Source organism: Podarcis pityusensis (assembly GCF_964106645.2).
Source record: "Podarcis pityusensis genome assembly, chromosome: 2".
Classification (NCBI taxonomy): Eukaryota; Metazoa; Chordata; class Lepidosauria; order Squamata; family Lacertidae; genus Podarcis; species Podarcis pityusensis.
Window position 1 is genome coordinate 35,909,468 of NC_138029.1, and position 13,136 is coordinate 35,922,603.

The window sequence follows — 13,136 nt, forward strand, 5'->3', positions numbered from 1 at the left end:
CCACGCCCACCCGGCTGGCACGTGACGCAGGCGGATTTCCACCCCGGGCGAGCGGCCTTCCGGGCCACGTGACGCTGGGAGGCGTGACTCGCTCTTCAGCCCGCCCTCTGGTGGGCGGGGCTTATGGAGCGAGACGGACGCTGGTTTCTGCTGCGCGGGAGGCGGTGGTCGGTTTCAGTATCCAATAAGGAGGCGGGAAAGGAAACGAGAGCGGGAACTCCCTGCGCTTTGGAAACCGTTGCGGATGTAGCTGCTCCTCCTCTTCCTCCTCACTAATAGGTACCTTAGCTGTGATGGGGAAACCAAGGGTGGCTTAACGTTGCCTGCCCACTGAGTTGTGGCTGAGGGCACATTGGCTTCACGTGGCTGCGCGGCAGAAACTCGGCGGCAAAAGAGGGAATTCTGGGCAGGCCGCCTCTAGTTGGGTGTTGGGAGGATATAAACGAGGGTTTCGATTGCAGCTTTGCATGTAGTTTGCCTTGCGCCTGTGGCGCTTGGCACATTCCCGGTCGTCGCGCCTGCCCTGTGCAACGCCCTCCCATCAGATATCAAGGAAATAAACATCTCTGTGAATTTTGGAAGGCATCTGAAGGTGGCCCAGTACCAGGGAGGTTTTTCATGTTTGAGGGTTTTTGTTGTGTTTGAATACCTTGTTGGAAGCCGCCTAAAGTGGCCGAGGCAACCCAGTCAGATCGCTGGCAAATGGATAATAAAAAAATATTGTTACTGGACCCCCTCCTTCCTCCATATTCAAGATTTCCATTGTCTCTTTGCTTCAAAAACATTAAGTGGGGAGGGGGCCCAGCTAAATTTAAATTCATTTATTAGACTTATTGGGATGGGTGTGGTTAAAATTACATGGAGAACAAATAGAATGCATGCCTTGACATAAAGAGGTCTTTTTTCCTAGTAAACATTTAATCAAAAATTGACTTTGCATATTGATTTGGAAGGGGCTGGAGGATGTAACTAGAGCTTCCTATGCAGTCCCCTGTTGTGGGCATATTCTGCTGCTGTACTTCAGATACCCATTTTCTTTTATTAAATTCTTTTTGTTCTGGCTTTCCGTTTGTAATGGCGTCCTCAAAGGTAGACTCGCCCCTCTTTCTATGGTTGCACTTTGGTTCCTTCTACATATTTTTTATTTTGGCACTCTGCTACCTAGTTTGCTTAGAGACATTGTGGTGTAATGGTTAGAATGTTGGATTAGCACCTGGGAGACCAGGGTTCAAATCCTCACTCAGCAAAGAAGTTCACAGCCTAACCTGTCTGCCAGCATTGTTATAGGGATTAAATGAGGAGGGAAAGAACCATGTACGCCACTTTGAACTCCTTGGAGAAAAAAGTGGGATATTCAAAAAATAAATAATAGTCTGTATTTGATGATCTAATAATAATAATAATAATTTATACCCCGCCCATCTGGCTGAGTTTCCCCAGCCACTTTGGGCAGCTCCCAATCGGGTGTTAAAAACAATACAGCATTAAATATTAAAAACTTCCCTAAACAGTATATAATATAATACTGTATGTGACACTTTCTTGTGCAGTGGCGTCTGAAGAGTGAGATGCTATAAGATAAAGGTATGGTAGATAGCAATCCTATCATCAGATCTGTAAAATAGTAATAGCTACCACAGCAGAGATGTGGAACCTGTGGACCTTCAGTTGATGCTGGACTACAACTCCCATCTTCCCTATTCCAATGGCCAGGATGGCTGGGAACCTTGCAAAGTACTTAAAATGAGGTTATTATCATGAACAAAATAGGTAGTAGTCTATTAGAATCGATTTGAGCATAATTAAAGAAGCCTGTCAACTGAAAAAGTAACACCTGCTGTTGCATAGTAGGGGAATCTAATTACCTTGGAGCCTTGAAGCGGAAAGATAATCTTTTAAATACTCATTTCATTTTTTGTCTGACTGTAGGGACTGTTCTCAAGAACAGTTGCGCAAAATGCTGCCAGATGCTGGGACATATCACTTTCCTTGGGAAATCAACTCTGCATTGATCCCAGAAGGGAAGACCCTGAGAACCTTTGGCAGGTCAGTGTAATTCCTTTCGACCTTAAGATTTCTGTTTCTTTTGGTCATCCTATCTAACATTACTACTGCTACTCTTTTTGTCTCTTCTTTTCCTTCTGATTCCTTCCTTTAGATTCCATAAAAGAACCAAATTCATAAATAACCAAATGCCACATGTAAGAGAAAGCATAACGAGTTTGATTTCTTCCCCCCTACCCTGCACATCTGTGAAAAAAACTTGTTTTGTTTCCTGTCTCCCGTTTACTATATCTGTAACAATTAAGCCCAACCTTGAGATCAGCAGGATAGAGCGGGTTATGACTGTGTGGAAGTGCCCCTCTCTTGCTGAGGAAGGCCTATGCTGGTGTTGGGGTGTGGTGGTTGTGGGGAGACATCCGCAATCCAGGCCACTGCTAGCTCTACTGGTGGTGGGAGCTAGTGGTAGTCCATAAAATGCAGTAGTTTTGGGGACTTAGATGTGTGAGATGCTGGCTTCCTTGCTTGGATTTACTGGAGCAGGTGTGGGGAGTGGAGCTCTTTAAAAAAGACAACCCAAAAGAGGTACATCTGCTCCCCACACCTCCTGCCCTAGATGGTACAAACTGGAAGGGATTGGGAAGTGACAGATCATTATTGTTATCATGTTATTGTTGTAAACTGCCTTGAGATTTATTTTTAAATGAAAAGTGGTATAGAAATGATTTTAAATAAAATGAATCACCTACCACTTCACTCTTCCCCCCCTCCTACTTAGGACTGGACTCTCATCTGTTGCATAGTGTCCTTGTTAGTTTATTAATCCATGTGTTGCACCACCATTAGATGTTGCAAAGTATTTGTTGTTGTTGTTTTAGTAACATAGTTTTTATTCATCTTCACTTTTAAACTTTTTAACATGGTTGCATTGTTTACATTAGAGGATATGATGTGCAACAATGATATAAAATTTAAAATGAAACAACGATAAACACTCAAATAAACATTTCTGAATAGATTAACAAAGTTATGTCAAAGTGTATATGCCAAAATCATTACAATTATTACAGATATGAAATTATGTCTAGCAACATTTATTGCTTTGTTGACCCTTAGTAAGAGGTATTTTGTATCAATAACAATTATAATTTATAGGAAGGGGGAGGGGAAAAATTAAAATGTGTACTTCATGCATGCTAGGCTCTACTGTAATCTATAGGTACTGTTCCGCCGTATGCCTCATTATTTGTGTAATCCATAACGTCACATGTAAAATATTCATTTTTATTTTTCTGGCACAGAGATGAATATGTGAGTTAAAAGAAAGAAACATTAGGCTAACATTGAGTTAATTATCCTAAATGTCATATTGTATGTATTTTGAGCTCAGGCACTCATTCAGCATAGCATTATTAGACATGCTTAGCTGCGGAAAAAAACTTTCAAATCATTTATTTATTTTTAGTTAACTGGATGGTGTTCAAAGAAGTTTTACTTAGAGTCAACCCACTGAAATTAATAAGCACAACTAAATTATATTCATTGATTTAAATGGGTCTCTGAGTAAAACCTAGCTGATCACTACCCAATGTGTTTATCATTGGGAAGCAGTTATAGGTAAATCTAATTTCTCTATACAGTGGTGCCTCGCAAGACGAAATTAATTCGTTCCGTGAGTTTTTTCGTCTAGCGAATTTTTCGTCTTGCGAAGCACGAAATCCCATAGGAATGCACTGAAATTCAATTAATGCGTTCCTATGGTCAAAAAAAGTCCAAACAAAGCCAAATTTGGTACAACAAGAGTTTATTAAGTGCTCTTTAAAGTCACACATACTGTAAAGAGCATTTCAAAAATTGAAGGAACAATAAATTAAGTTTCTAAACATGACAGAAAAACATTTAAAAATCAACAAAGTGTACAGTACATTTTCTAAGACTCTGGGGGACCACTCGAAGAAGGTTCCTCTTCCACTCTTTGCTTCTTGCTGAAGAACCTGTCCATGGTCTGCTGCTTCATCCGCCTTTTCAGCACCTCCCTGAAAGGCGACATGACCCTCGTATCAAAAGTGTTCACAAGGTCATGTGCCACGTGCTTGTCAGGGTGGTGCCGCTGTGCAAAAGCCTGCACATCCTTCCACTTCATGCAAATGTCCCTCAGTTCTTTGGAGGACAGCCGTTCCTCAGTTGCTTCCTCCTCTTCCAGCGAGGCCTGCTCCTGCGCAGCCTCTGCCTGCAGTTCGACCAGCTCCTGGGTGGTCAGCTCGTGGTCGTGCTCCTCCACCAGCTCGCTGATGTCCTCCTCTGTGACCTCAAGGCCCATGGTCCTCTCCAAGGCAACAATGTCCTGCACCACTGTTGACTCTGGTGCATCAGAGTCACTTGGTGCCACACAGTCCGGCCACAGGCTGCGCCAAGCGCAATTCAAATTTCTCTGGCTGATCCCGTTCCAGGCCGTGGTGATCATCTTCAAGCAGGTGACGATGTCGAAGTGGTCCTTCCAGAATTCCCGCAGGGTGATGGTGGTGCAATCAGTCACCTCGAAGCATCGCCTGAAAAGCTCCTTGGTGTAGAGTTTTTTGAAATTGGCGATGACCTGCTGATCCATCGGCTGGAGCAGTGGCGTGGTGTTAGGCGGCAGGAACATGATTCTGATGAAGCTGAACTCCTCCAACAAGTCCAACTCAAGGCCTTTAGGATGAGCAGGAGCATTGTCCATCAGAAGCAAAGCCTTCAGCGGCAGGTCGTTGTCCAGCAGGTACTGTTTGACAGCAGGGCCAAAAGCAAGATTGACCCAGTCCACAAACAGCACACGTGTGACCCAAGCCTTACTGTTGGATCGCCACATGACACTCAGCTGCTCCTTGTCGACCTTGTGTTTCTTGAAGGCCCGTGGGTTCTCCGAGTGGTACACCAGCAGGGGCTTGATCTTCAGGTCGCCGCTTGCGTTGGCACAGAAGAGAAGGGTCAGACGGTCCTTCATGGGCTTGTGGCCAGGCAACTTGGCCTCCTCCTGTGTGATGAAAGTCCTTTTGGGCATCCTCTTCCAAAACAGCCCGGTCTCGTCGCAGTTGAAGACCTGCTGTGGAACGTAGCCCTCCGTCTTCACAGCCTCCAGGAACTCCGCTGCAAAGTCTTCAGCCGCAGGAACATCAGAACTGGCAGCCTCTCCATGCCTGACCACGCTGTGGATTCCAGATCTTGCCTTGAACCGGTCAAACCAACCTCTGCTTGCCTTGAAGACTTCTGGCTCGCCTGAGGTTCCTGGCTGTTCCCGGACGAGGTCTGCGTGCAAGGCCTTGGCCTTCTCACAAATGACGGCCTCAGTCACTGTGTCCGCTGCACGCTGCTTCTCTTCTAACCAGATGAGCAGCAACTTCTCGACCTCCTCCAGAACAGCTGGGCGGTTCTTTACGATCCTGGTGACTCCCTTGGCTGCATCAGTCGCAAGGATCTTCTCCCTCATCTTCAGGATGGTCCCGATGGTCGATGGATTCCTCCCGTACTCCCTGGTGAGGTCTGTCAGCGTCACCTTCTCCCTTTTCCTCACGCTGGCCTCTGCAGCAGCAGTCTTCTTGGGTCCCATGGCAGCACAGCTCCTACCTTCGCAAACTCAAAAAAAAGAAAAAAAAGAGTCAGTGCTTCACATCCAAAAAATTCAAAAGCACCCAGCCACCCACCACACAGAAATTCAAACCCAGAACCAAGTCCTTGAATTCCAAACACCCAACCCAAAACCCAAAAACCCCCAAAAAAGTTTTAAAAGTTTAACTTACCAAATGGCTGCAAAAGAAGTTTTGGAAAAGCTTCAGAAATCGCCAAAGTCTTCTAAAACCTCAAATGGCTGCAAAAGAAGTTTTGGAAAAGCTTCAAAAATCACCAGAGTCTTCAAAAACCTCAACTGTTCCCCCAGCCAGCCACCCACCACACAGAAATTGCAAACCCTTCCCCAACTGTTGCAAACCCCTCCTCAACGGTTCCCCCAGCCACACACGACACAGAAATTCAAACCCAGAATTTTTTTTATAAAAAAAACAACATGGCCCAATGGTCACAGAAAATCATAAAAATGCAGAAAAAAACCACACAAGCTCCCAGATTCTTGCAAACCCCTCCTCAACTGTTCCCCCAGCCACCCACCACACAGAAATTCAAACCCAGAAATCTTTTTTAAAAAAACAACATGGCCCAATGGTCACAGAAAATCATAAAATTTCAAAAAAAAAAACACCACACAAGCTCCCAGATTCTTGCAAACCCCTCCTCAACTGTTCCCCCAGCCACCCACCACACAGAAATTCAAACCCAGATTTTTTTTTTTTTAAAAAAAAACCAACATGGCCCAATGGTCACAGAAAATCAAAAACATTCAAAAAAAACCAAACACACAAGCTCCCAGATTCTTGCAAACCCCTCCTCAACTGTTCCCCCAGCCACCCACCACACAGAAATTCAAACCCAGAATTTTTTTTTTTTAAAAAGCAGAGTGGCCCAATGGTCACAAAAAATCATAAAAATGCAGAAAAAAAACCCACAAGCTTCCAGATTCTTGCAAACCCCTCCCCAACACCAAGTCCTTGAATTCCAAACACCCCAACCCAAAATCCAAAACCCCCCAAAAAAGTTTTAAAAGTTTAACTTACCAAATGGCTGCAAAAGAAGTTTTGGAAAAGCTTTAAAAATTGCCAAAGTCTTCAAAAACCTCAAAAAAGGCTACCACACCGCGTGCTATGAGTTGCTCCTCGAAGTCAAGTCGCAATTGCACCTCTTCAAGCAATGCACCTTGGGTTTTAACGGTTTTACGAAAAAGGAAACAAACTTGCAAGACCTTTTCGTCTTGCGAAGCAAGCCCTTAGGGAAATTCGTCTTGCGAAGCAGCTCAAAAACCGCAAAACCCTTTCGTCTAGCGAGTTTTTCGTCTTGCGAGGCATTCGTCATGCGGGGCACCACTGTATTTAAATACATTATTTGATTATTTAATTTCTGTACTACTTAATATATTAAAAATATCTATAAGCAGTGTACAAAAAACTGAAGCAACAACGGCCAACTTGAAACAAAATCATTCTGCACATAATTTCACATGCTTTATTTATTATTATCAACATTATTTGAGACCCAATTTTTGGTTTTTCAGGCTACACTCCTATGATGTGGCCAGCTCCCAAGCCATCTTAACAGCTCAGCACACTTCAGTTCAGCACAGTATCCAAGTTTGTACCAAGTTTGTGGAACCATTCCAAGCCCAGCTTGGGGCTCTGTATATTGTACTGGGGGAAACTGAACATAAAGTGGGTAAGAACACTTGTATTTTTTTCTATCCGCGAAACCAGGAATAGTCTAGATCCTGGCCTGGTGGACCAGCCTTTATCTCCTCCACCCCAGTGAGCCAACTTTGACAGGTGGGCAGGACCACCCGCCTGCCAGTCATCAGGCATTATATTGATGTTGGGTGAGTTGTCCCAGCCACTTGCCAAAAGTTGGCCCACCAGGGGCGGGAGGAGATCCTGCACAAAGCAGGATTGAACTCTTCACACAGCAGTTAATACGCGGGGAGTTCAATCCTGCTTTGTGCAGCTGCTTCTCTACCTGGCCCACACCTGTAGTCACATATGGCATCAAGTGTGGGGCAGGTAGGTGTGGTTTCAGAGAAATGGCCTTGCATGTTTGGCCCATGGGCTGGAGGTTCCTCACCCTTGGTCTAGAAGGTAAAATAAGTAGTCTTGGGAATAGGGACCCTGATCTTCTGATGCAATCCTTTTGCATGAAAGGAAAATGACATTAGCACTGATTTAAGTTAGTACCTAATCACTCCTGTTGGTGTTTCCTTTTCATTCTCTGGAACTGTCACAGGGATAGCACTTGTTTTCTAATCATGCTAGCCCTCTGCTGCAAGCCAACTTGTTTGTTGCAGCCTGGCTTCTTGTAATTTTATGCAAAGGTGGCAACGTTTGTTCCTGCTCTCTCTTTTTTTTAAAATTATATTTATTACTTTTCCAACAGTTTAAACATTACAAAAAAAGAATAAACAATACAATACAATACAAAAACAATACATAACACTAACACATTAAACTAACAAAACAAAACAAAAACAATTTAACACACATCAAACAGTTTCAATATCTTATCTTTCATTCCCTTATTTCAGTGACCTCCTCACACCTCCCTTTTTGTATTCCACTTCTATTAATTGTTTCAGCAATTCCTTTCCATCTTCCTCTGTTTTCTATCCTATAATTATCTTAACACATTTTAACCTTATTTTTCCCTTTAATTCTCTATTAATCTATTTATACTTAATTCCTTATAACATTTCTACTAAAGCCATATAACTTCCCTCCAACATTTTTCTAACATTCATTAATTTTACAGTATTTCTGTAAATAGTCTTTAAATTTTTTCCAGTCTTCTTCCACCGACTCTTCTCCCTGGTCTCGGATTCTGCCAGTCATTTCCGCCAATTCCATATAGTCCATCAACTTCATCTGCCATTCTTCCCGGGTGGGTAAATCTTGTGTCTTCCAATATTTCGCGATGAGTATTCTTGCTGCTGTAGTTGCATACATAAAAAAAGTTCTATCCTTCTTTGGCACCAATTGGCCGACCATGCCCAGGAGAAAGGCCTCTGGTTTCTTCAGGAAGGTATATTTAAATACCTTTTTCATTTCGTTATAAATCATTTCCCAGAATGTCTTAATCCTTGGGCATGTCCACCAAAGGTGAAAGAATGTACCTTCAGTCTCATTACATTTCCAACATTTATTGTCGAGCAAATGGTAAATTTTTGCAAGCTTGACTGGTGTCATGTACCACCTATAAATCATTTTCATTAAATTTTCTCTTAGGGCATTACATGCCATGAATTTCATACCTGTGGTCCATAACTGTTCCCAGTCAGCCATCATTATGTTATGTCCAACGTCTTGTGCCCATTTAATCATAGCTGATTTCACCATTTCATCCTGAGTGTTCCATTTCAACAGCAAGTTATACATTCTTGACAAATTCTTAATTTTTGGTTCTAACAATTCTGTTTCCAATTTTGATTTTTCCACCTGGAAACCAACTTTTTTGTCCATATTGTATGCCTCCATTATTTGATAATAATGGAGCCAATCTCGCACTCTGTTTTTCAATTTTTCAAAGCTCTGCAATTTTAATCTGTCTCCATCTTGTTCCAGAATTTCCCAATATTTCGGCCACTTGGCCTCCATATTGAGTTTTTTCTGTGCCTTCGCTTCCATTGGTGACAACCATCTTGTGGTTTTCTTTTCTAACAAGTCCTTATATCTTATCCAGACATTAAACAATGCTTTTCTAACAATATGATTTTAAAACGCTTTATGTGCTTTTACCTTATCGTACCACAAGTATGCATGCCAACCGAATACATTATTGAAACCTTCCAGATCCAACACGGCAGTGCTTTCAAGAAGCAGCCATTCTCTCAGCCAGCAAAAAGCAGCTGATTCATAATAAAGTTTAAGGTCTGGCAGGGCAAATCCACCTCTTTCTTTGGCATCAGTTAGTATCTTGTTCCTGGACTCTCTTAGCATATGGAAAACACCTTTGACCTGATTGTATAACACAGAAACTTTAAGCTGCTTGTGTACCCTTATTAAAAGTTGCATTGCCTAACCATGAGACTTGAAATGTTGATTTATGCTACAGTGGTAGTGAATATTGTGTGGGAGGCACTAGGGCTAGTGCACGTACGTTTAAGCCTCTGGGTGGGGAGGAAAGAAGAATCATGTCCTTATATTCAACTACACTGAGGACACAATTCAATGCATTTTTCGAAGTGCATTTGGAGGTGTTCATGCAGTACTGATTGCTTACATCTGTCAAAGAATCCCACCAGTTTTGATGGCCGTATGCAGTGGTGGCCTCCCTAAGAACATAAAAGGAGGCTGCTGGATTAGGCCAATGGCTCATCTAGTCCAGCATCCTGTTCTCACAATGGTTCTCCAGATGTTATTGGACTACAGCTCCCACCAGCTATGAGCATTGTCCATGTTGGCTGGGACTGATAGGAGTCCAACAACATCTGGGGGCACCATCTTGGCTACAATCCATGTATGTCTGTGGAACTACTGTTGTCAGTCTAGCTAGCTTTCCTAAACGGCCTCAGTCCAGTATACCTGAAGGAGCGTCTCCACCCCCATCGTTCTGCCTAGACACAGAGGTCCAGTGCCGAGGGCCTTCTGGCGGTTCCCTCGCTGCGAGGAGCCAAGTTACAGAGAACCAGGCAGAGGGCCTTCTTGGTAGTGGCACCCACTCTGTGGAACGCCCTCCTTTGACCAGATGTCAAAGAGAAAAACAACTACCAGACTTTTAGAAGACATCTGAAGGCAGTCCTGTTTAGGGAAGCTTTTAATGTTTAATAGGTTATTGTATTTTAATATTCCATTGGAAGCCGCCCAGAGTGTCTGGAGAAACCCAGCCAGATGGGCAGGGTATAAATAATAAATTATTATTATTATTATTACAGTATGGCATTATCTCAAGGAAATGGGTTGTTGTGGGCTGTTGTTGGCATCCGTCTGTTTTGGGATACAATGGAAGAGTACACTTTTTTGGGGTGAAATCAAACAGTGCCTGCTGTGACTTTAGAGACTGATATGGGAGAGACATGTTTTGTTGCAGCAGGGGCAGATGAAGGCGTCCAGTTGTGCTGATGCAGGTGTACCATGGCGTCTCTTCTTTCTGCGCTCCTCCCAGCAGACATTCCTCTTCTGGTCACTGCTGCAGATACACAAGCTAGCTTGATTGTCTCCAGGCGCTGTGGTCATTTGCAAGGGATTCCCACACGATGGGGTTAATGTTGCCAGCCTTCATGCTACACTTGCCAACATCTTTGTAACACAGAGTTGGTCTGCCAACGGGCCTGGTGTCTGAAGCCAGCTCCCTGTAGAGCACATTATTGGGATCCTGCCATCTTCCATTCTGTGGATATGACTAGCATAGACATTGCTGAGACAGAGGTGCAAACATGCTGGGAATGTGGGCTTGGAAGATCACATGTTTGTCTGAGACTCTGCCCTGCCATGTGATGTCTTCTTCTTCACAGAAAAGCATTGCTGAGGGGGCAGATTATAGAGCAGAATTATGGGGCAGGAGGATGCAGCCTCCCCTCATTTGGTGCTTCGCCCTTGCAAAACCACAAACGCACAAATTTCAGATTCTTTTACAAACATGCTTTTGGAACTTAGCTGGGATAATAGTGGCTATGGGGATGGAAGAAGGAAGGTGAAAAGGGTGGGCAGGGGAACAGTTAAACACTCTTTCTGCAAACGGCTTATTCCCAATATCGTTTTCCTGTGTAAAAGCAGTAGCTGGGAGCTGAGATAAGCAATTAGCTAGCAAAACGACGTTCCAATGAGAGTGCTTGGAAAATATTATATTCCTGCAAGAAAAGAATTGCCTTCAGGGAGGACTTTTGAATTCTCTTCAGCAAAGGGATAACCACTTTATACATGTTGTGTCTGGGAGAGCTCCTGCTATAGTGTGGGTATTCCTTGGCACCCAAATACCAGCATTTCTTCGGCACCAGTTGTATATTTTAGGAGACCTTGACCCCTGGCACCAATTAGCCTGCTAGCTGACATGATCTGCAGATGGATCGTTTGGAATCCTAAATAATTAAGTAGGTTTCTGGGTGAAATGTCAAATGTGACTAGATGACAACACCTTCTTGTGCCAAGTAATAATTATGATAATCACTCATAATTCAAGCACTTCTTAGTTGCACACTGAGATACAGGAGACGTGTGACTTATTATTAGGTTTTCTGAAATCTACTGTGCCTTTGTACTTGTGGGTATTCAAACTCAGTTTTCAGACAAGTAGGTGCTCTGGAATTAATCTGAATTGGTTGATGGGGGTGGGAATTGAACAGACAAAAGTCACTGTTTGGAATATTACATGTGAAGCTGAATTTGAAATTAGAAATGGCTTCTAGGACTTGACTGCTCTGAATCCCATGACCTATAAAATAGACATACGGTTACCCTCCATCTCTTTCCACTTCAGTGATTTCTAGCCAACTATTTCCCATATGTCATATTTAGCAAAGCACAGTGAAAATGTGACCTGCTTAATTTCAGTTTTCAGCAGGACCTGTTTTAAATATGACCTTATAGTCCACTTCTAGATTTTTGCACCAGCCTATCGTCGTGTGCTGGTGTAAAGTTGCAGTGGCATTCTGCATTCTAAGCATTTGTCAGCATACTGCAGTTGCAAGACTGCATTATTGACCATGACGGAGCTTACATAGATTCTTAAAAAAAGTTGCCACATTTCTGATGACTTTAATTTTTATATTTACAGGTAATGAGATGGTGATAAAGGCCCGTGTGTTTACATGTGTGGAAGGAATAAACCTTCAGTTGCTGGAGAAGGCCATAACGGAACAGAGAAAATATTTCCAGGAGAGAGAGAAGCAGCTGGAAGGAAATGCCTCCTAGTTCTGTCTGCATTAGGAGAGGACTTATTACTGAACATAATCAGTGCTATACTGAATAGGGCCAGCTTATCATTTTCCTTCACTCCAGTACCATTTTGAAATGCTGTCTTAAAATTGTACTGCCTGCTATTGCCTTAAGATGACCCCCCCCCCAAAAAAAATTATTTTTAATGTTCAGCGGGAGAAGGTATGCCGCCGGTGTTCTAGAACTGCTTCACATATTACGCTAGGATATGCAGAAGTTGCCACAGTGTTTTGAAAGCCATTTAAACAATGCAAAATGCAAAGGGTTAATATATGCTTACTAGTTTGGAAGCAGTTTATTACGACTGTATTTTGAAATAATGAAAACAGCCATTAAGTTTACAGCAGCTGGATTTTAAATACTCTTTGGTTTTTTGTTTAATAATAAAATTTAAAGTTAATAGTGTTTAAATGCCCATTCTTCTTTTGCTTTTGTGACAGGGCCACAAAGCAGCCTTGATTATGTTAAGTTGCTCATTTTTCAGTCCTCTGTGGCCAATCTTCAAGTCCCAGGCTTTATGGATACTGTGAGAAAACTGGTTGGTTAGCAGCATTCCTAGATTGACTAGTACTTACTGGGCTATTTATTTGTGTGCTTCCTGACAACCTGTAGCACTCAGCCTTATTATATGCAACCCTTAGCCTA

At 42.9% G+C, this 13,136-nt stretch overlaps 1 protein-coding gene across 3 annotated transcripts; it reads left to right on the forward strand.

Moving 5' to 3' along the window:
- Nucleotides 1-124: 124 nt before the first annotated feature.
- TEN1 (TEN1 subunit of CST complex) lies at nucleotides 125-12,896 on the forward strand. Of its 3 annotated transcripts, none has more exons than XM_080994121.1 (4): nucleotides 125-279; nucleotides 1,930-2,046; nucleotides 7,136-7,293; nucleotides 12,331-12,896. In XM_080994121.1, the coding sequence occupies exons 2-4, from the start codon at nucleotides 1,958-1,960 to the stop codon at nucleotides 12,465-12,467; spliced, it is 384 nt and encodes a 127-aa protein (XP_080850247.1). In that variant the 5' UTR covers nucleotides 125-279; nucleotides 1,930-1,957; the 3' UTR covers nucleotides 12,468-12,896. The 3 variants fall into 3 exon arrangements, with proteins under 3 accessions (XP_080850247.1, XP_080850246.1, XP_080850245.1); XM_080994120.1 differs by lacking the exon at nucleotides 125-279 and adding an exon at nucleotides 286-469; XM_080994119.1 differs by lacking the exon at nucleotides 125-279 and adding an exon at nucleotides 1,544-1,748.
- Nucleotides 12,897-13,136: the final 240 nt, after the last annotated feature.

Bases quoted from the DNA above. Each gene is read 5' to 3' on its own strand.
- TEN1 (XM_080994119.1), top strand. From the start codon at position 1,672: ATGCTGGACTACAACTCCCATCTTCCCTATTCCAATGGCCAGGATGGC. The intron at 2,047-7,135 runs GTCAGTGTAATT...TTGGTTTTTCAG, and splicing joins ACCCTGAGAACCTTTGGCAG to GCTACACTCCTATGATGTGG. The intron at 7,294-12,330 runs GTAAGAACACTT...TTATATTTACAG, and splicing joins GGAAACTGAACATAAAGTGG to GTAATGAGATGGTGATAAAG.